The sequence below is a fragment of the Eublepharis macularius genome, chromosome 10 (assembly GCF_028583425.1).
Source record: "Eublepharis macularius isolate TG4126 chromosome 10, MPM_Emac_v1.0, whole genome shotgun sequence".
In the NCBI taxonomy this organism is placed as follows: domain Eukaryota; kingdom Metazoa; phylum Chordata; class Lepidosauria; order Squamata; family Eublepharidae; genus Eublepharis; species Eublepharis macularius.
This window is the reverse complement of record NC_072799.1, coordinates 61,430,718-61,454,665: the sequence shown is the minus strand read 5'-3', so window position 1 is coordinate 61,454,665 and position 23,948 is coordinate 61,430,718. Positions and strand designations below refer to the sequence as shown.

The following is a 23,948-nucleotide window of genomic DNA, read 5'->3' as shown; positions in this document are numbered from 1 at the left end:
TTAACATTTAATACATCATTTTACAGAATAAGAAATTCTAGTGTCATTATATGCCTGCATGAGCCTTCAAAGTATTGACTATCACATAAAAAGCCCTTTATGACCTTAGTTCCCAATACGATGTCCACCATATTTTGAGAAAGTGGGTGGGAGTCCTGCCCAGCAAGGCTTCTGATTGGCTGTGCAGAATTTTTTTTTGCTTTGGAATAAAACTACTCTTTCAACTGCACCATTAGTTTTTTGTTTGTTTCTTGGTGCAGCCTTCTTCTCTTGCATCTCCACTACTAGACCCATGCATCCAAGAATGCCCACCACTTGTTTCTGCAACTACAAATGAAAACATCCCAGAAAACTATACATATACACAGGATTATCACAAAGTTATGGTAACTACTTTACATAAACTAAGATAATGCAAATTAGATGTCAAAACACTGATAGTTACAAACCTATTTTCCCTAAGCTAACTTTTTGAATTTTTGTTTACAGTAAGCAATTTCTATACTATCAGCCACGTTTGGTCTACAGTGCATTTTTAATGAAACTTGCACAACTATTCCCATTGCTATCTACATACCTTCAAGTAGCTTACATTTAGTGCCACATGGCCTCCGTTGCTGGTAAAAAGTCGAAGCCAAGCCCTGGAGCACACTATTCCATTTTTTTCCTAGTCAAAGGCAGCCAAAAGACAAGGCATTGCAACTGCACTGATAGAAAGTCTAGCATTATACAATTCTCATTATAAGCTTCCTTGAGCACCTTTGGAGAAAAGGTGGCTAATAAATATTTGAATAAGTAAATAAAAATAAGGGAGGGAGTAACTACACATCTATCCAAATTGGTATGCCATGTTTTTTTTTTTTCTTTTTGGACAGTAGACAACCTACTATATTGATTGACAGATTTCAGTGTCTTTGGGAAGGACAACTTCAACCACTATACTTCAGGTAAGGAAATGTAATAGAACATCTTCAAAATAATATAACTTCGCCGAGAACCTTAACAGAATATTTATTAACAACAAGATAATACGTCACTTGACAGTTCAAATGTTGTTTACCAAAACAAACTAGTCATGAATAGACAGGTAGGTACTTGAATTCAGGGGAAACTCGTGATGTATTTAGGCCATATTATTTTCAAAATAAGCTTCCTTTCATTCTTGAACTGATACTTAACATTACTGCCTCAATGGAATATTAAAATGGAGGCTCTCAAAAATCAAGTTCAATAAATATATTTTGTGAACTACTTACCATACTCCAAAACTGAAGCATCAGGATTAACCTTCTGGATTAATCAATGTGTACTTTAATGACTGGGCAATGTGATTATCTCTTGACAAAACAGAGGGGCTCGTGGAAATTCCAGCCTGAAACAAGCTATTACTACCTAAAAGGAGGAGAAAACTAAAGAATTTATTGCTCTCAAAGAGCTCCTGGCTTTAGCACTATCCATTTCAATTGGGCCTGAACCATCACAGTGCACTTGGGGCTCAGGTGTATTGCACATCAAAACAAGGATATCTGAGAGTAAATTGCAGCAATGCTTTATTTTTAGAAACACTCAGGTACAGCAAGGTGACTTTCTTAGCTGGAAAGGGCAAACCTGCCACTATAGCGACTATTATTTTCAAGAAGCTTGCTTTGAATTTATTGCATGAACTAAAAAAAAACAAAATTAACTGCAAAGAATCTGCTGAAGACTTCACGAAGAATGGCTTGCATGTTTATTTTTGAAGTCTAGTACAGATGACTCATCTGTCGGGCTATACAGTAGAAAGACTGTCATTAAAAACCAAATATCTTACTGTTTCACTTCTCAGTTTTAGGGCTTGATTCCAATGCTCTAATGAGAGATTTATTGTTGATTCATGCATCTTCAGAGAATGGTTTTGCAGTCTTCTGTTATCGAAACGAAAACATCTGGAAAGTTGTAGTTATGGCAACCCTCTTGCTACCAACTAATTACGGGTAATGTGAGAGAGAGTTGCAAAGGAGCTACATCATATTCTATTTTAGTTTTCACATGAACTGATGTCCATAATATTTACAGCATTTATTCATTTAAAAAATAGTTGACCATAATTTTAGCCATTGTCATTCATCTTCCTTAAATACATTAGATTTCACTTATTTACCACAGAATTTCTGCTTCATTATGCAGAACTCAGAAACATAAAACAGCAGTTTACACTTTTATTAACTGAAAATGGTGTTATACTCTGATTACTACAAAAAAACAAGAACAAGGGATAAAATGATTTCCGTGGGGTGGGGTGAAGTGGGGAAGAATCATGTGTCTGCCTGATGTTTGCCAAGAACTGCAGCAAAGCTTCCACCCCCCCCCCCCCCCGCATACACACACACCAAGTTCTGTCTACATCTTCTAGAACATAGGAGCTAAACCACTAACAGCAAAAATCATATGCGAAGCAAAACAAAATAATAAGGATAGCCTGCAATCACTACAGCTATGCTCCAAATAACTATATAACTAATCCTACATGCCCACATGGGATTTAGATCAATGTTTCCTGAACAGCAGCCACTATCCTATGCTGTACAGAGAATTACATCTGAAACTGAGAACAGTTTCAAAAGCAGTTTTATATGGTATAAGGATATGCTGCTCAGAGGGGAAAAATTAACATCATTTTAGTATAGAGCAGCCATTTTCAAACTGAAGCAACTATGGTCCAATTCCAGAATACCTAGCTTAGATAATTTATAATTCAGATGCCTGAAAGTTTTGTTTCCCAGTACTACCAACACAGATGTTATCCCTCTACAGCACTGTCCCTAGAATTTTGTTCCTCTCCATGACGTACTTATCAAAGCAGGATATGCAGCTATACAAATGGTAAAACAAAACAAGTTATTTCTGCAAGTGTTTAAACATGTAAAAATCTATAGACAAATATATACAAATAGAATGATATGACTGGGACTGAGAGGTGTTTAATGCCTCCTTGAAAGAGGCCGTGATCGACCCAGCCTTGAAACAAGCTGTGGTGCATCCACTTCTAAAGAAGCCTACTCTGGTCCCAGGAGATTTCAGCAACTATCAACCAGTCTCATATGTTTCATTCTTGAGCAAGCTGATTGAACAGGTGGTGGCTGGACAACTTCAAGCTTTCCTGAGTAAGGCAAATTGCTTCGATTCTTTCTGGTTTTATGCCTGATTATGGGACTGAAACAGCCTTGGTGATCTGTTCTGGAAGATGGACAGAAGGAATGTGACTCCCTTTATTCTCCTAGATCTGTCTATGGTTTTTGATACCATCAATCATGGTATCCTTCTAGACTGCCTTTCTGGGCTGGGACTCAGAGGCACTGTTTTGTTGTCCTACCTGGAGGGTAGATTTCAGAAAGCGGTGCAGGGCACTGCTGCTCAGACCCTTGGCCTTTAGTGCTTCTCAAGGCTCCATCTTATCACATATGCTCTTTAATATCTACATGAGATCACTTAATGAGGTTATCAGATTTCTGCTGGGTTGTCACCAATATGCAGATGACACTCAGCTCTATTTCACACTTCCAGATGTTCACACAAAAGCTTTAGAAAGCCTGAACCAATGCCTGGAGGCAGTTTTGGAGTGAATGCTGGCTAACAAACTAAGGTCAATCTCGACAAGGAAAGTCTGACCCAGAATTTCGGGTGTCACATGTTCTGGACAGGATTGCACTCCATTTGAAGGAACAGGCTCAGAGGTTTTTGGTTTTGGGGGGGCAGGAGGGGCTCTTGGAGGGGCTTTCCTGGACAAAAAAAGATCTGGCCACTGAGGAGCATGCCCTGATTACATCTAGCTTAGATTACTGCAGTGCTCATTTACATTAAGCACCAATAGTATTTACAGGCACCATTCATGGTGCTGGTTTTGACCTTTAAATCCCTATATGGTTTGGAACCAACATAATGGAAGGGCCCTCTACTCCCATAGGAACCTACTCGACAACTATAGAAATCTTTGGAGGCCCTGCTTTAGGTGACCACTTTCTGAGATCAGAGAGGTGGAAATGTAGAAAAGGCCCTTTTCAGTCATGGCATGAAAACTCTGGAATTCTTGCCCCAAGGAGATTCATCTGTTCCCTTCTGTTGCCATCTTCCATCAGCATGTGGAGACTTGTTTGCTTCATTGATCCTCAGTGATCTGTCCTTCATGTCCACTTTTAATTGTTTTTATATCTTTATATGTTTTTAAGCTCTGGTTTTAACTATTTTAATGATGCATGTTAGTGGATTTAATGGTTTTACAATGTGATTTTAGTATATATGTTTTAATTTCTTAGCTGCCTTGGTGGCTCTTATGAGGGCAGAAAGGTGGGATATAAATTATGTTAAATAAAAATAAAAATAAAATACATACATTCCCCTTCCCTCCCACGCTCTAATCCAACCCTCCCAAACCATAATCCAGTATTATGCTTGACAATGAGCAAAACTATGGTTAGAGTCCTCTGAAACCCTGGTTCAGATATCAGCTTTCAAATGTAGAGGATGTTATCACACAAGGGTATGAAGTACAAAGAGGACAGAAAGGACAATTCTATGATTTGTATTGTCGAAGGCTTTCACGGCCGGAGAACGATGGTTGTTGGGGGTTTTCCGGGCTGTATTGCCGTGGTCTTGGCATTGTAGTTCCTGACGTTTCGCCAGCAGCTGTGGCTGGCATCTTCAGAGGTGTAGCACCAAAAGACAGAGATCTCTCAGTGTCACAGTGTGGAAAAGATGTAGGTCATTTGATTGGAAACACTTCGGAACAAGAAAGCACATCTACTCTGTTCTTTGACCTTTCTTCTACGCTGCAGGGACACAAGAACCATTCCATCTTTTCTCACAACTAAAAGAATCTTCAAAACCACACAGGCGAACCGCATTTATGACCGTCTAGAACAGGCCCTCTTACGTGAGAGAATCCACACTACCCGCAGAGAACTTGCTGCCACAGACAAGGAGCTATTTTGCTTGCATATCAACACCAGCCATAAAATGAGAAGTCAGGATTGGGACAAGGTCGATAATCTCACCTACAGGAAGATGGAACAAGTGTTTACCAACCACACATCCAGACAGAAGCAGAAGTTTAACAAACTACAGGAAAAAAGACAAGCCCAATGCTCGACAATGCACGCATTGTCATCAATCTGACAGACCGTCAACTCTCACCAGAAGAAACCTCCATCTTGGCAAAGGGAGGAAACTTTGCAGTCACCCCCACCAGAATTCCTGTGGAAGACATCATTGCAAATGTAGAAGCTGCCATCCGTCATCTACCTGAAGAGGAAGCTGAGGAAATAAGAGGAGAGACAGCCAGGATTCTACGAAAGGCAAAGCTTCCCACCAGCAATATAACACGCAAGGAGAGAAATGCCATCAAGACCCTCAATGCAGATCCAGACATCATCATTCTACCAGCTGATAAAGGCAATGCTACAGTGATCATGAAAACGGAGGAATACAAAAAGAAGATTAAGGAACTCCTGGACCCCTCCACCTACAAAAAACTAAAACGAGATCCCACTTGCAAAATCACCAGGCTAACAAATGCGCTGATCAAGAATTCCTCACTACATCCCGACACGCACAGAAAACTATGCAAGACTGAAGCACAGCCACCTAGACTATATGGACTCCCCAAAATACATAAAGATTCAGTCCCACTCCGACCCATTGTGAGTGCCATTGGTTCACCGACATATGAATTAGCTAGACATCTGGCAGATCTCCTGCAGGACCACATCGGGAAAACCTCGTCTTACATCAAAGATTCAGCAGATTTCATCAACAAAATCAGTTCTCTGAAACTCAATCCACAAGACATACTTGTCAGTTTTGATGTTGTATCCCTGTTTACCAAGGTTCCAGTAAAAGACACTATTGCACTGATTAATCAGATTTTCCCAGAGGATGTAACAGCCTTATTCCATCATTGTCTGACAACCAGTTACTTCCAATGGGACAACGAATTCTATGAACAGATGGATGGGGTGGCCATGGGGAGCCCACTCAGCCCAGTTATAGCAAACTTCTACATGGAACATTTTGAAAAAACAGCTCTAGAATCAGCACCCCACAAACCCAGTGTATGGTTCCGGTTTGTGGATGATACATTCATCATTTGGAGCCATGGGGAGGAAGAATTGAGGGAGTTTTTGAATCATCTCAACAACATCCACCTGAACATACAATTCACAATGGAGAAAGAAAGTGAGGGAAAACTCTCATTCCTGGATACCTTGGTCATCCGCAAAGCAAACTTTCAGTTAGGTCACAAGGTCTACAGGAAACCAACTCACACTGATCGGTACTTACACAAAAACTCCAATCACCACCCCCGACAGAAAAGAGGCATAATGAAAACATTAGTGGATCGTGCAAGACGGATATGTGAGCCGCGCTTTCTCAATGAGGAAATTAATCATCTAAACCACGCACTTCAGGCAAATGGCTACTCCAGAAATGAAATCCGAAGAGCAATCAAACCCAGGATGAATCAAACAACCAAGGAAAAACAGTCACCTACAGGAAAAGTGTTTTTGCCATATATCAAAGGAATTACTGATCAGATGGGAAAGCTTATGGAAAAGCATAACCTTCAAGCAGTATTCAGACCCACCCGAAAAATACAACAGATGCTACGATCAGCAAAAGACAGCAGAGACCCCCTCACCTCTGCAGGAGTATACCGTATACCCTGCAGCTGTGGACAAGTTTACATCGGGACCACAAAGCGTAGCATCCAGACAAGAATAAAAGAACATGAAAGACACTGCAGACTTGGACAGCCTGAAAAATCAGCAGTGGCTGAACATAGCCTAACTCAAACAGGGCACAGTATCTTATTCCAGGACACCAAAATACTGGACAACACTTCCAACTACTTTGTCAGACTGCACAGGGAAGCCATTGAAATTCACAAGCATAAGCAAAACTTCAACAGGAAAGAAGAAACCTTAAGAATGAACAGAGCATGGGCTCCAGTTCTGAAAAACACCAGGCCAACAAAACACTCCACACCCGACAATAGCCCTGCAGAGAAGATTAGCACATCAAGCACCAATCCATATGCAAAAGACCCTCCTCAGGATACAGTGAAGCCTCCCGCCATTAGCATTCCACACCCTGGGAAACTCTTACAGAATGACTCAGCTCAACCCCACCCCTCCTGAGTAGATACAAATGACCTACATCTTTTCCACACTGTGACACTGAGAGATCTCTGTCTTTTGGTGCTACACCTCTGAAGATGCCAGCCACAGCTGCTGGCGAAACGTCAGGAACTACAATGCCAAGACCACGGCAATACAGCCCGGAAAACCCCCAACAACCATAATTCTATGATTTGCTTTTGAATGTTATATCAGAGCCAAGTGAGTCAAGAGTCTGTAAGCAGTGATCAAAACAGCTATCTAACAAACAAAGCCACCTTATTAGTTTCCTCTTTTGAACCATCAAATACCTGTGCAGACAGTATTTATTGCCCTATTTGAAACTTTGCTCTCCCTTCAATCTGATTACTTCTATCGCAAGAGGAAGAAATTTGTGTTGTTGTTGTTTTAGTTATTTTAAAAGTTTTAATGCTTCAGACACAGTGATTATGCATTTTATTTTATGCTAATATCTATATTTATATTGTGGTGGAATTTTAAATACAATTTTTACTGTTAACTACTATGAATGTTTTGGACAAAAATAGGCCTGAATAATAAATGCCATCTCATTACACTTGCTGATAGCTCTAATGTAGGGACTTGATTGAATTCTAAATAGATACAGAATCTGCTATTCTGTTACATCTGAATCTCCTCTTTCTTTCAAAAAAACGCAGAGAGCGGGGGAAGGGGGGTGCTAACCACCAATCTGTGGGGTAGGAATATTCTGTGGGGCAGGAATACACTCAGTTCTCAACTCAGAAATGAGAAGTGTTCTGAAATCTCTATGCCTCACTGACTTGCAACTGCTAAGCTTCTATTTTCTATCCACAGGAATTCTATCAGATGTAAATCCTCTAAAATCTGGATTTTAAAGCCACGTCATCAGTTCTTTCCAGCCTCTGCTCTATTCTTGCCACCCAACTAATGTTAATTTCTATTCATCGTGCCACATCTAAAATTTAGAGTGCATTTGTTCAAACTTATGAACCTTTAAGCAACTACAAAAATAAGTTGTGTGCTCTGGCAAATGCCTATCATTATTAAAGGTGCTCTTAATAAACTGAGTTCCCAGTCAACCAGTGATATTTCAGTCAGGATGACAACTCTTCTCTGATATATTTCACAACAGTTTTCAAATTCATTCAACACTTATGCATATACCAGCTGTTGAACGCCAATAAAAGGTTGCTGATCGATCGCATATACCTGCAATATCCTAACTATGTTCACAGAAAACAAAGGTGCTATGTAAATTTCATATATGGTGGTGGAGAACACCGTAGTTTGACTTATGGCAAATTTCACATATGGTGGTGGAGAACACCGTAGTTGACTTATGACACCGTAGTGGACTTACGACAACCACTGGTGGAGTTTCCATTGCAAGAGACAAACAGAGGTGGTTTGCCATTGCCTGCCTCTACAACCCTGGTATTCGTTGGAGGTCTTCCATCCAATTACTAACCAAGGCCGACTCTGCTTAGTTTCTGAGATCTGATGAGATCAGGCTCACCTGAGCTATCTATGTCAAGACATATACTAGCTTTTTTTTAAAAAAAATCTCAAATCCTGAAAAGGTTTTCACAATAAAAATCAACAGCAAATATAAACAAATACCAAATAGGCAATACTGAAGACTATTTGTTGTGTCCAAGCAAATATGCTACTTCAGACCTCAACAATTAAAACCTAGCTTGTAATATAAATAAAAGCAGTGGCTTTTTTCCCTTAAAAAAGAGGTACCAGAACACATAATGTTCTCCCCTCTCAGCCCAAGTGCTGAATGTTCAACAGATATATTATATTATCATTTAACCAGAGTTTCATTTAAAACCAGGGGTGGCGGGTAATAGGGATCCTTCTCAAGCTCTTTAAAATGAACACTAATTGAAGCATCAAGCACTGGTAGGTATCACAGGTGTTTAGAACCAATTTTAGTAACTACCACTATTTGATACACCACCTAATACTACATGTATTTGCATATATGCTATCAATTTAGTTGCTATTGTTACCAAAATCCTGAGAGAGTATATGTAGTTTTCTAGTCATTCCTTCTTATTCATATCTCTGTATTATGTTACTGATAGCCTCAGGAAAACAGGCAGAAAACTGATTCAAACTCCATGAGACACAAAAAACTAAGGCACACAGAGAAAAAGCAAGGAGACCTTTTCAAAGATGACTTAAATGTGTATCAACCAGCTCCATGGCACTGTTTCTGTCACTTTTCTTATCCCTCAATACAAGTAAATGTTTGAACAGCAGAAGCCTTATTCCTATTGTACAATTCATTTAGTAAGCATTCTGCCTCAAATATCATGTGCTAGCCAAACATACCTGACAGTAGTTAGAAAAGACGCCTATTCAAAAAGGCATAGGGGAGGAGATTGACAGGACCCTGCGATCAGTTAGGCCCACCACATATCCCTTGGACCCATGCCCATTGTGGCTGGTAAAGGCCAGTGCCGAGGGGCTAACCTATCCTTAGGCTCTGGGGTTTTTCCTGGGCCATTAAAGGAAGCTGTGGTGAGGCCTCTTTTAAAGAAACCATCACTGGACCCCACCAACCTGGTCAATTACCGAACAGTTTCAAACCTCCTGTTTCTGGGAAAGGTGTTTGAGCAGGTGGTGGTGGAACAGCTGCAGGGCTTCCTGAAGGATGTCTTAGCCCTAGACCCCTTCCAGTCCGGGTTCCATCCGGGACATGGGACGGAGATATTGCTGGTCGCCCTCACAGACGATCTTTGTAGACATCTGGATTGAGGTAGCTTGGCGTTGCTGATATTATTGGATCTGTCGGCAGCGTTCGATACAGTCAATTACGATCTTCTGACTCACCACCTCACCGATGTGGGGATACGAGGGACTGCCTTACAGTGGCTTGTCTCTTTTTCCCACGGTTGGAGACAGAGGGAGGCGCTTAGGAAGAAAATGTCATCCCGCCATCCAGGGCTCATTTCGAGGGAAAATGCACAGGAACACAGTTCCGGCAGTTCCCCAAAGAGGTCACATGTCAGGTAGCCCCACCCACCTGACTCGGCCATTTTGGGCCTGTTTTGGCCTGGATTGGGGCCAAAACAGCCCGGATCGGGCCTCTGACGGGGGGTGGATCACTCTTACGCTCATCAGCAGCCCGATCCTGACCATTTTGGGCCCCTTTTCAGCCCCTTTTTTCCCATTTTGGGCCTAATTTCGGCCCTGAATGGCCAGGATTGGGTCCAAAACAGCCAGGATAGGTGATGTCAGGGGGTGTGGCATATGCAAATCAGTTATATGAATGACACACTTCCGGTGATGGCAAGAGGAATGGCATATGCTAATGAGTTCCTCCAGCTCTTTTTCTACAAAATGACCCCTGCCACCACCCTTTGGTGTGCGGGGTCCCACAGGGAGCAATACTCCCCCCATTATTGTCTAACATCTGTAGGTGCCCCCTTGCCCAGTTGGTGTGAAGTTTTGGACTTGGGTGTCATCAATATGCAGATGACGCCCAATTGTATCTGATGATGGATGGATGGCCCCGCTCAGCCTCAGATGTCCTGGAACATGCTTCTGCAGCCGTGACTGGTTGGCTGAAGCAGTCGGCTGAAACTGAACCCAACGAAGATGGAGGTCCTGTACCTGAGCCACAGGGAATTAGGTTCAGGACTCTGGCTCCTGGCCCTCGATGGGGCACCATCACTGCCAGTTCCAAGGGTTAAGAGCCTGGGGGTGATCTTGGATGCCTCCCTGAAAATGGAGGCACAGGTCACAGTGGTTGTCAGGTCCTCTTTTTTCCATCTGCGGCAGACCAGGCAACTTGTCCCTTACCTGTCAACCTGTGACTTAACTACAGTGATCCAAGCAACGGTAATCTCTAGGACAGATTACTGTAACTCACTCTACGCGGGGCTGCCCTTGAGCCTGACCCGGAGATTACAGCTGGTACAAAATGCAGTGGTGCATGTTATTACGAGAGTGCCAAATAAGGCACATATAACACCGTTCTTAGGTGAGCTGCACTGGTTGCCAGTGGAATACTGGATTAGATTCAAGGTTCTGGTATTGACTTATAAGGCCCTGTACGGACTGGGACCAGCGTATCTATGGGACCGTCTCTCCCCATATATTCCCTAGAGGACACTCCAATCAGGGGACAAACAGCTGCTGGTGGTCCCTGGCCCCAAGGAGGCCCACCTAGCTTCGACTAGAGCCAGGGCCTTTTCGGTCCTGGCTCCTACTTGGTGGAATGCTCTGTCTGCTGAAATCAGGGCCCGGCAGGACCTACTATCCTTCCGCTGAGCCTGCAAGACAGAGTTGTTCTGCCAGGCATATGGCTGAGGCAGGGCCTCTGCCGGCCTGAAAAGAAAAGGGGGGGGTATAAAATCTTAACCCTCCCTGTGAAGGCTATCCACCATCCTGTTTTAAATGTGTACAGATTTTTATTGTATTTTAATATGTTGTTTTTATTGTATTTTGTATTTTAAATTGTTGTTATCCACCCTGAGCCCGCTCACGGGGAGGGCAGAATAGAAATTAGAAATAAATAAAATAAATAGTTTTAGGGAAGAATTGACAATTCACCCCAACTATTGGCCAAGTTTTCCAAAATCATCTTATCCAATATAGACAGGCAAGGAATAACTTTACCTCTTGTTTATCCTATGGTCCTACCTCAGACCTCTATTGTCTTCACCTTTGTTTCTCTCACATACCCATCACTACTGCCAAAATTATTAAAGTCTCTTTAACCAACTTTTTTTAAAAAAATGTCTTGCCCGCACTTTGCTTCTAAAATTTAAAGAGCCCTAATCCTTTAGTATCTCATGGACCCAATTTTCAGCCTCAAGCTCCCACCTGTTATGCTGCACATCAGACAAATCACTTTTCCACCCATATTCCTGTATGCATGTACACATGCATGCCTGAACTTTGAAACTTGGACCTACTGAATATAAATAAATGTAAGATTAAAATAACTTAAGATGTAGTATGCTATAGGAGGAGAGACTTCAATAGAGAGTTTGGGGACTCTAAACTCCAAAGATAACAAAGAAGGGGGCTGGGAATATAGAAATTATGCACATATGTTCATGATGATGAAGGCAACCCCAAGAAACAGGAAGGAACTTGAAAACAAGCATCTATTACAATTGTGCATTATGCTGCTGTTCCCTAGTAGCCATTTTAAGTGCACAACCAATTCTTCAGAAACTTAGTGGCTCTTTCCTAAGATGTGACCACTAAGTACTAACACTGTGGACCTTAAATTTCCCCTAGACATTGTAAAAAAAAATTGGAATTAGTCTTAAAGAACAGCTCATGAAACTATAAGAAATTCAAATGAATATCCACCAACAATAAAAAAAATGTTCTATGTTCAATTTATAGACATAAGCAGAAAAGCCTATTTAGTAATGTTCTTACTTTGGTACTGACTGTGTTCCATTATGGTTTCTACAGGCAATACAAAACAGACCTTTCGACAAGACTCCATTAGCTACCCATTAGTTACTGGGCTCAGTTCAAAGTATTGACTATCACATACAAAGACCTTCATGGCATTGGCCCCTCATATCTATGGGACTGCCTCTCTCCCTGTGCTCTGCCATAGTAGCTTCACTCATCTGAACAGGGTATCCTGCAGGTGCCACCCTGCAAATGTGTAAAACCAACAGCTACCCATACACATGCATTCTCTGTGGTGGCCCTTACTTTATGGAATGGACAGCCAGAAGAGGTCAGGAGATCGGACCTTTGGACACTGTGAAGGGTCCTTCTCCTCTGAGGAAAGGAGGACATCTTGGGTGTTTCCCACCGTCCAATCAGGGAGGCAGGAAGTTACATTTTCTTCCTCTTTCCTGTTGGCACATGGACCACCCCTTCTCTCAGTTCAGTTGATTCCACGTAGCAGTAATTCCCGTTTTTTGTTGTTGTTGTTTTGTTCTGTGTTTTTGTCCCTATAAACAGAAATCTCGCGACAAAGGAGAAAAAGGTAAGATAGTAACAAAGGACCTGGGAGGACAAGATGTCCTCCTTTCTTCAAAGGAGAAGGACCATTCACGGTAAGTGTCCAAAGGTCCATTCTCCCTCTGAGGTGGAGGACATTTTGGGTGCTCCCAAAGCAGTTAGGATATAGTCCTCATCTTGAATTATGTGCTGCAACACTCTCTTTCTGAATGCTACATCCACTAAATTATAGACATTTAGCCTGTAATGTCTCACAAAGGTGGAGACTGAAGACCAAGTGGCAGCCTTGCAGACCTCTTCCACAGACGCATTATTTCTGAATGCTGCATTAGTCACTGCACTTCTCAAGGAGTGAGCTGTAATTCCCTTAGGTACCTCCTGGTTGGATGCAGACCTAATGGCTGTTGCCAATCGATGTTGCTGACATTTTCTTCTCTGTGCTAGGGGGATCCATCTTTATGAAGAGTGAATCTGATTCTCTGATAGCCTTGGTTCTGGTGAGGTACACCTTGCGGGCTCTCCTGACATCCAGACAGTGCCACTCTTTCTCCTTGGCAAGTCTGGGGTCAGGGCAGAAGGATGGAAGATTGATCTCCTGGGACCTGTGGAACTTAAGAGTACACCTGGGGGATGAATGTTGGATCCATGCACAGGACAACCTTGTCCTTATGGAAAATGCACAGATGAGGCTTCAGGGATAGCATGCTGAGTTCTGACAGCCTTCTGGCTGATGGGATGCCCATGAAGTGTACAACTGGCCCCTTGGCCACTGTGACATGAGCACATTTGTTCCCTCTGCCTGTGGGTGATAGTACTTGGACAGGAACCAGGGTACCTGGTGATTCAGGTGAGACGTAAACAAGCCCACTATCGGGCAGCCCAAGTGGTCTGTCACAGCTTGAAATACTTCCCTATTGAGGGGCCATTCTCCCGGCTCTATCGTCCACCTACTGAGCCAATTGGGTGGGATGCTCTCTGAGCCCCAGATGTGCTCTGCTTGTATGGATGACAGATGTGGCTCCGCCCACATGAGTATCTTGGTTTTTCCTTGTGTAGTCTGGATGAACAGGTTCCTCCTTGTTTGTTGATATGGATTTTTGCTGACATGTTGTTGGTGCGAATCAAGACATCCTTTCCAGGTACCTAGTCAAAGAAGTGTGTCAGGGCCAGCCTGATTGCCCTCATCTTGAGGAGGTTGATGGGGAGGTGGGATTTCTCTGCAGACCATCGTCCCTGAACCAGGCAACCTTCCAAGGATGCTCCCCATCCAGTTAGGCTGGTGTCTGTGAAGAGTTGGATTACTGGAGGAGTTAGGAAGCTCTTGCTCTGGTGAAGGTTGTTGTCCTTGGTCCATCATAGGAGACTCTCCTTGACTTTCTGGGGAACTCTCGCCATGGTGTTCGCCTTGGTCATGATGAGGAATTGGTAGGGACAGAGGAAGGACAGTAGGACCCTGAAGTTTGTAACCAAACCACTTGGTCCCCAGGAGGAGGAAGGATAAGAGTAAAGACTAAAGAAAAGGCAGTACAGAGAATAAGAATCAGACAGGATAAACTGAAAGTGAAAGTGGAATAAAAGCCTAAGAAGCAGCAGAGAGATCTGCTGCTGCTACTTCTCTCCCTGGAGGCAGGAAAGAACTGAGAGAAGGGGTAGTCCACGTGCCAAAAGGAAAGAGGGGGGAAATTTAACTTCCTAGCTCCCTGACTGGACAGTGGGAAACACCCAAGACGTCCTCCACCTCTGAGGGAGAACTCCCATTCTCCAGCATTCCACAAACTGAGCAAAACAGTACTAGTCTTGCGGGGCATTTTTACACAGATAATAGGGCTGTGCTGTAATGAAAAAGTTCAGAGAAAGATGCTTTAAAAAGGGATAGGGACTGTAGATTATACTACTCTTACCTGTCTACTAATGTTACTTCCTACTGGGTAGTTTCCACATAGTTTAATATATCATGTCAAATCGCCTAAGTCTTTTTTGACCCTTGTTTCAGCTCTGTATCAGATTTCTGCTTATTTCTAATTTCTACAAGCCATTCCCTATTATATAATTTACTGAATGTCCTGTCTGATGATTATATTGACTTACACTGTGTAATCCGCCTTGAGTCAGAGAGAAAGGCAGACTATACATAAAGTAAATAAATAAATATATTACATCCACCACGTATTATTCCAACCACTGAGGACACACACAAAGATGTTCTGGGTGGCTGCTCTTCTGCTTCAAGATTATTCCTCTGAAACTAGGTCAGCGCTAATTTACTTTATAAAACCATTGTAGTTTTGTTATGGTTTATTATTATTACTCACTGAGGGTAAAAATTCAAAAGAAAACAAGCAACTGTGTGCTTTTACAGGTTTGGGCTTCTTTGAAACAATCTGAAAGCAGCAAGGTTTGATTTGAGGCTCCAAAATTTTGTGCCAGGTCCAAACAAAAAGAGATGGAAGAATAAAGTGTTTGTCAAACAGCAAGCAGAATCAAACCCATGTAATTTCAGGACAATTTGGAATTCCCAATTTATTAGTCAAGCAGATTATGTATCATTAGGCAGTTGCATTTTGCTGTGTTGCTTTTTGTTGTAAATCAAGCTTCTTAACAAAATAAAATAGTAAAGAGTCCTTTACTATTAAGATGGTTGTCTTATTGTACTTTATTGTAGCATAAGCTTTAGAAAACTACAGCTCTCAGACTAACCAACTGCAGTTCTAACACGGCTAGCTCCTCTGGATCTATTAACAAAATAAAAAGTACTCCAAGTAAATTGTCCTTCTAGAGAATATCAGGCTTTAGTTCCCTTGGCCAACTATAAACATCTCCTTCAGGTGACCAGGAATTTTGACATTCCATCTTAACCCTCATCCTTCCCCCCCCACCCCCAGCTGCTAGAAAGCACAAAAAATAACATCGAAGGCAGCCATGTTTATCTAGCTGACTATCACAGCAGGGATCGTAGGCTCCAATCTCTTTCCATTGAACGAGCTTTTTATGAAACTACTATTATAACAAACACATAATTTATAACGGATTGCTGAATCACTTCAAATCTGCAAACTATGCTGAGCTCTCTAGACATTCTTTGATGCAGTATCAGCAAGTGGTGTGTTTTTTTTTAATATTAGATGTATATAGATAATGCCTCCTTAAAAATTTTAAAACATAAGTTTCAGTCATACCTGCTCCTTGGAAGAAACATTGATTCTTTGATAAATACTGAACCAGACAGAAGAATATACCAACAGGTCCCAATATCATCAGGGCTGTAAATAAAGAAGAAAAAGTATTAGGAGATATAGCTTGTGCAGAGAAAAACAAGATAGGTACCAAAAAGCATCTACATGATAAAAATAAATCACAAACCTAGAAAGTCCCACAACCCACATTTTAACTTGTAGATTTTCTAATCAATACTTCCCTGAATATGTACAAATTCTTGCACAGTTTTGTCTATCAAAGCAGCTTCAGTTTTGTATGTGTGTATGGTGCCATCAAGTCGCAGATGACTTGTGGCGAGTGCCCCTGCTGTGATTTTCAAGTCAATAGATTAACAGAGGTGAGTTGCCATTGCCTGCCTCTGCACAGAGACCCGGGTCTTCTCAGGAGATCTCCCATTCAGTTACTAGCCAAGGCCAATACTGCTTAACTTCTGAGATCTGTTGAGATCAGGATTGTCTGGGCTATTCAAGTCTCTGTCTGTCTGTCTGTCTGTCTGTCTGTCTGTCTCTCTCTCTCTCTCTCTCTCTCTCTCATGCATGCACACACATCTTATTCATGATATCCTATCCATGATATCTCAATTCTCAACGCAGTTAAATCTAAGGATACTTAAATCCAGAGACTAGAGTAGTGAATGAGCAAGACAGATCTTTCTACAAACCAGAAACATGTTTTTTTAATCCCAAAATGGTAAAAAGAGTGCCTGTCAATTTAAGAAACAGATGCCATCAGTAGCCATTGCAAGGAAACCTGAGCAGTTTTGCCAGCATTCCAGGCTTGATTTCTGTCAGTAAAGGGCAGGGCCTTTTCCAGAGCTGTTTTGTCCTTTGAGGGGGGACTCATAAGGGCCAGGCCTGGCAGCAACCACCAAGTTACTTGCTATCATCCAACCTGCATGACGCATCCAGTAGTAGGGCATTTTGTGTGGTTTTGAAGTGTTTGATTACCTGACCATTTTGATTATGTATTATACTGAAATTCTAGAGTGTTTTGATATTGTGAAGGCCAATGGCCATATACAATAAAACGAATCTGATCTGAATCTGAGACCCAAGTTTGAATCACCACTCTGCCATGGAAGGTCACGGGATGACTTTGTCCAGTCACACACTTTCAGCCCAACCTACCTCTCAGGGTTGTTGTTGTGAGGGTGAAATGAAGGAGAGGAAATAATGTAAGCTGCTTTGGGTTCCCATTGTGGATAAAGGCAAGATAATAATGAAGTAAATAGATAACAAATTTAGCTGAAGACGGGAGGAGGGGAGAGGTAGGATAGGTGGTGGGTGGAAAGAAGGAAACAGGGGGAAATGGGGACTCCCAGGAGGAAGGAAAGAGGAAATAGCATGGGGAGAGGACACAGGGCAAAGTGAAGTAGCCCCACAAGTCCTTATTGGTTCCCTACTGCGCAACTCAGTCCAGAATTTCCCCGGGGAGAGGCTGATTTGGGCGGGGGGTGGGGGGAGAAAGCTAAAGATTGGGCAGAGGATCAAGGCATGTTGGCTGGTGGGTGGGAAGGAGGGAAGAAAGCAGGCAAAGGAGGAGACTATGGGGGCCTCCAGGGGAGGGGGAAATAGTGAGGGGGGATGAGATCCTGCACCAGTACTTGCAGGTTCCCTGCTTGTCTATTTAAAATGCATTTAATAGCATCTATTGATTTGTTAAAGGGGTACAGCACTGTAATGGAACTTAACCCTAAACCTGATTGTACTGGATCAAAAGTCTAGTAAAAACTTGGTAACACTGTGCACACTTCAGCAATTTAAATTGAAATCCAACAGACCCATGCATCTTCCTGAGACAGGTGAGAGTAACAGGGAGCTTAGTTTAGAAGAGCAGAACTAAGTATTTTGTGTTTCATGGGGACAACCATTTGGTCTCATTTTTTCTTGCATGTATTAAAATAAGTGACAGGAAGATATCCTCTGCATACAAAGTATTTGCTCTCAAGAACTTATATGAAGAATATTTTGAACATGTAAACTAGAAATCCAACTAGTTTTTCATTACATAAAAACAGAAAAAATAAGAAATCCGTACAAAATAGATATGTAACATTAATTTTCAGCACAGTCTATGTTCATGTTAAGACATGTTTACCTAAACACATCTTCTGTCATCAGTTTTTTACCTACATATTAGTCATTTGTTTCTAATTTCCCCCACCAACAACTATTATAAGATATATATTTAAGTATATTTTATTTAATCATTTTATAACATTTTTCATGTAATGGTACCAGGAAGTTCCAAATATTTAACAATGGGATACAATAGAATTCATGGTTTAGGCCATGTGGCTTTTTAAAACAAAGTTGTCAGTAACATTATTAAAATTTAAAATGAGGTGGGCTAGTTCCAGCTGAATGCAATCATATATATTTTAAGAGGGGTTCTTTTTAAAAAGTCATGAGATATTTCAGTAGAAGGTACTGCAGAATATATTGCATGTATCTGTAAGGTGAAAAGTTCAGCGAAAGGAACATATTTTGTGCACTAATTCTAAAGTAATGTTCCATTGCCATTAGACACTTCAGAAAAATCATGCACACTTTGAAAGTCTGCTATAGTTTCAGTGTTTTTAAAATTTATGTGAATTGATCTGAAAAACTGCTGTAGTTTTTCAAATAACCACCAGCAGTCTGAATCAGCTCGCTGCAATATTTATCTTCAGGTTCACTAGTAAGATAGCTAATCTCTTGGCCCTCCCCATTGGAAAATGCTGGGCTTCCCCCTCTTCTAACTAGTACCACATACCAGTGCTCCACTCACTTCCAGAAATAATTTCCAAACAACTGCCACCATTTCTTACAGACTTACTTTCACTAGAAGAGATTAATCTTACTCTAGAGACTATTAATCATTAGATATAGATAACTACCAAATTCTTGAACATACTTGTCTTAATGGTTAATGCTGCCTAGAAAGATCCCTGGGTGGGGAGGTTCCTTTCCAAATACAATATATAAATAAGCAATTCTGATTTACTGCAGTGCAGACTTGGCTGGGGCCCAACACGGCTTTGTCAACTGTCTAGCTATCAGAAGGTATAATATACCTTTGGGGGAATAGAAAAAAGCAACAGAGTATCCCCTGCTGCTGCTGCTACTCTTTGCATTATTAAAAATCCTGTTGGATGACTTTCACAAAAGCCAATGGAAGGAGAACGCATATATGTTATCTAAAGAGACCGCAACATATCACTTAAAAGTTAATATTCTGAGCTTTGCTGACTCTTCAAGCAAACATAGTTTATTCAAATTTTATGATGTGTCTACTTTGTCCTTGTAAGCAAACATTAAGAGAATGAGATAATATAGATCTGCAACTGATGTTTGTCACTAAGATTTGATGGAGACCTAATGCTGGCTCTGTACAAAAAATTACTTGCAAATCAGCAAGCAGCACTGGAATGCCAACGCACACACACACAGCTCTTCAGCAGCTTAACCCTTACAGAATCAAAACTTTGTACGTTAGTGATCCCATGACCCACAGTAAACCCTTCAACAAAAGACGCTGACGCTGCATGTTAGTAATAAAGGGCAGAAACTGCCTCAGGAAGCTTCATCAAAGATGCCCTAAGTTTTTGACTTCCGTATCAAGCAGGTTCTGTCTCTTTCCCATACACTTGGCAGAAAAAAATCTTGTTACAGTCTAAAGCACACAAATCCCACTTTCAAAGTTTAATTTGATAACTGAGAGTCCGTACAGTCTGAATAATAAAGCCAGCATTTCTTTTCTCAGATGCTCTTAACTTAGAGCACAGAGTACAACCTGGTGCTGCTGGAGAGCACTGTCAAGTCGTAGCGGACTTATGGCGACCCCTGCGGGGATTTTCAAGGCAACAGGCTAGCAGAGGTGGTTTGCCATTGGCTGCCTCTGCGTAGCGACCCTGGTCTACCTTGGAGGTCTCTCATTCAATTGCTAACCAAGGCCAACTCTGCTTAAACTTACAACAGCTAGTACTTTCTTTCCTACACCCACTCATTACTGACCAGGAGTAACGTTGAGAAAAGGTTAAATCCTGTTTGTGTTTCTTGATGGAATCTTGTTAACTGGCATAGATAAGACCAGACAGAATATATTAGATATTTTATGACTTAACGAACTAGCCTAAGAGGCAGATTAACTGCTCTTATATCCATTCCCACTCCTCACTGCAGACAACAAGTTTTCTAGTAAAGTACAGCTCTTATGTCCATCAGAATGGAGGACTTCTCTGACACTGAGATACAAAACCTGATTTCCTGGACTACCAGTCTCCCCTCAGACAACACTGAGGACAAAACACTGTCTAAAGAGACCCTTACACACTTAATAAAGATTAATACTATTAAATTGCCCATTAAAAGAGCATTCTTTAATTTATAAAATTACAGCAGCCAATTTTCATACGCACCACAATATATATACATACAGTAAACCCCAAAAGCATGCTATAACAAATGTTCATATTTTTAATGTTCATATTTTTAAAAACCTGAATAACAGATCTCCATATACACAATGAACAGTTTTAATGAAAAGGTGTATTGTAGTTTTTCAAAAGTATCATTTTGTATGCCTATATGCCCTCTCTCTAGCGGCCCTCACCCCGTAGAAGGGTCTGCTTGAGGAGGTCAGGAATCTTCCAATGCTCCTGGCATTTCATGAACTATGTAATACAGAATTGTTAAGGAGGGCATTTTTATAAAGGAAACAGGGCTACATCCTAATAGATTGGTCCACGAAAGCGCAGTGTATTTCTATTGATGTAATATCATGTTCTGCCTTCGACAATATGTTCTGAATTGTTTAACATATTATGTTTAATACTTATGTTTTGTTCAGATGACATTGCATTGATTTAAATTATGTAATCTGCTGTGAAATTCCGTGAGGGTGGCCAATTATAAATAATGTAAATAAATACAATATAAGCTTTTGAGCCTAAAACCATATTGCACAATTATTATAGCCAGTTTCCAAGATTATGATGCTCATAAAAGCCCAAGGTTCCAACATAATTTAGGTACATATCAAACTCTATATTCTAGAATAGGAATATTCAGAGGGAAGTGGATAGTGTTCTCAATTATTCCCCTTAAAAACAATCTAGAACACAGCTGAAAGGTGGAAAAAATTACCCAGACATTAGTTTTTCTAAAAGGCCGGTATGACCTCACCCTAATATTGTCCTTGAATGCAACCATGTACTTTCTTCGTTATCAATGAGTTACCTGTAATTTTTTTCCTTGAATTTTGCAGTTAGGAACAACGGAGCAGTGGAAGAATCCAAATCATTAATTTTTTCCTCCAAACTTTTTTTTGGGAAAAAACTTTATTCAGTTCAGAACAAATAAAAACAACGAAGAAAGGGGCTAACTGTCGCTTTTAATAACCCTATTTCCTTGCTACCAAATATTGCCCTAAGTTTGAGAATGAATTGCAAGCACAGATACCCACATATTAAGTTTTAACAAAATAGAACTCTTTTTTTAAAAGGCAATTAGTTTCAGAAGTAACAAGTAGTGTGATAATTATCTTGGAGGCCAGAGTATCTCCCTCGCTTTGAAAGAATTTTATTTATTTATTTTTATTTATTTATTTATAGTCTACCTATCTCACTGAGACTCAGCAGATTACACAGTGTAGGTCAAGACAATCAATGGATGGGACATTCAATAAACATTCAATAAACAATACAATAACAGGAATTGCAGAAGTTTGTAAATAAGCAGAAACATGACAGAGCTGTAAGCAATGCAAAAATGAAACAAAAAAACAGGCATGATATATTATGCAACGCAGCACATCCAATAGGAGCATACTTACAGTAACAGATCAGTACTACAGCCTTCAGCCTCTGCCCCTTTCAAATGCACCGCTCTGAACAATTGCCTTAGAGCACAGCCCTATTAACTCCTGATATTACCTATTACCTCCTGAAAAATTCAGTTTTGCATGGTTTGCAGAGCCAGAAGAGTGGGAGCTTATCTGACCTCTTCAATGTCCTTCAATATCTCTGCCTTCACAATAAGCATCACCTCCATCTTGTCTGGGTTCAACTTTAATTTGTTCACTTTCAGCTAATGACCACAGCTATCAGAAAGTGACTCAAAACTTCTGCTGCATCACCAGGGAATTTGGATAGCAAGATAATAGAGCTAGGTGTTATCCACATATTGATGACATCCAATCAGAAGAGGAAGGGCATGAAGGGATAAGCTGGTGCTAGACTCTCATGGCCCTTTCTCGCATGACTAGGGTAATATTGACTTTGGGGTCAGGAAGGAATTTTCTTCCACATTAGATTGGCTGGGGATCCTGGAGGACTTTTGTCTTCCTCTGGGCATAGAGCAGGGGTCACTGGGGGGGGGGGGGGAGAGCTATGAATTTCCTGCATTGGGCAGGGGATTGAACTAGATGACCCCTCTAGCTCTACGTTTCTAATTCCAAAGCTACAAATTACTTCTCCTTTACACAAAGGTTGAATAACATAGGGGATAAGATTGCACGCTATGGAACCCTATAAGATAGTTCCCATGATGAAACTGGCTTGTTTACTGCTGTACAATGGCTTGGAGGAAAGCTTTCACATGCTCCCTGAAAAGTTCTTAATACTGTCTCAAAAATTTTCTCTGCTAGTAAGGGTGAAAATCACTGAAAGCTGCACTCAACTGAGAGACTATCACACTTACACCCTAAATATTCGTGAAAATTTCACAAGTTATGAAGGGGAGGGGTTGGACTCAAAAGAATTCACTCTTCTGCAGTTCTCACCCTAACCTTCCATGCCATGCTGTAAACTTCAAAGGGTATCCTAAAAGATGTTAGGTAGGTAATTTGTCAATTCCTCACCCCAAGAAACCTTTAAAAAGTGATAGTTTTAACTAGGGGAATGACGATTCCAACCCATATTATTCGTTCTGCAAGGACAGGAACCTCCTCTTTGGGTCATGATGCTTTTCCTACCCTGTCCTCCCACACTTTGATGCCATGAGGAACTCCATGTCTGAATATCCCACTTCCCTAATGTAAGAATAATGTTTCTAATTAATCAATGTACCTCTGACAAGTGTACCTCAAAAGAAACGAAGTTTTAAGAAGTTCCCTATTCATTCTCAAAATAGAATAACAAAATAAGTTTCTATTGGCCTGTGAGTTTATCTAGGATGTGAAGAGTCAACTGGCAAGCTACTCTACAGTGGGGATAAACTAGTATATACAATGAATAAATCACTCTATACTCTGAGTCAGTTTGCATCATCATGACATCCCTGTAACAGATCAAATACATACACTTGTATAAAGGAAAACCAAGTGCACATAAAAATCAAGGGCATTATCTATTCTCTAGTTATCAAGAGTGAATACACACTTCTAAATCACAAAAAATATTTAATCTAGTTCTACCATATAAACACACATTAACAAATATCTACAGATGTGAGCACCAACGTGGTCACTAGAAGTTTGAAGTTGCATTCCTTGAAAACCCAGGTTAAATTCTTCACTTAACTAACGTAGGAGACTGGTGAGAATCAGCACTCTGCTATGGAAGCTCACTGGGTGACTTTGATCCAGTCTCATACTCTCAGCCTAACCAACCTCTCAGGGTTGTTGTGAGGATAATATGGAGGC

General features: G+C 41.0%; 1 protein-coding gene across 3 annotated transcripts in view; it reads right to left on the bottom strand.

Moving 5' to 3' along the window:
- The window catches only part of RAPGEF2 (Rap guanine nucleotide exchange factor 2), a 244,697-nt gene that overhangs the window by 108,251 nt on the left and 112,498 nt on the right, over positions 1–23,948 (bottom strand). For all 3 annotated transcript variants that reach the window (XM_054989494.1, XM_054989497.1, XM_054989495.1), the window contains exon 4: positions 16,286–16,369. In XM_054989494.1, coding sequence (XP_054845469.1) covers positions 16,286–16,369 — 84 coding nt within the window. The remainder of the gene's footprint in view (positions 1–16,285; positions 16,370–23,948) is intronic.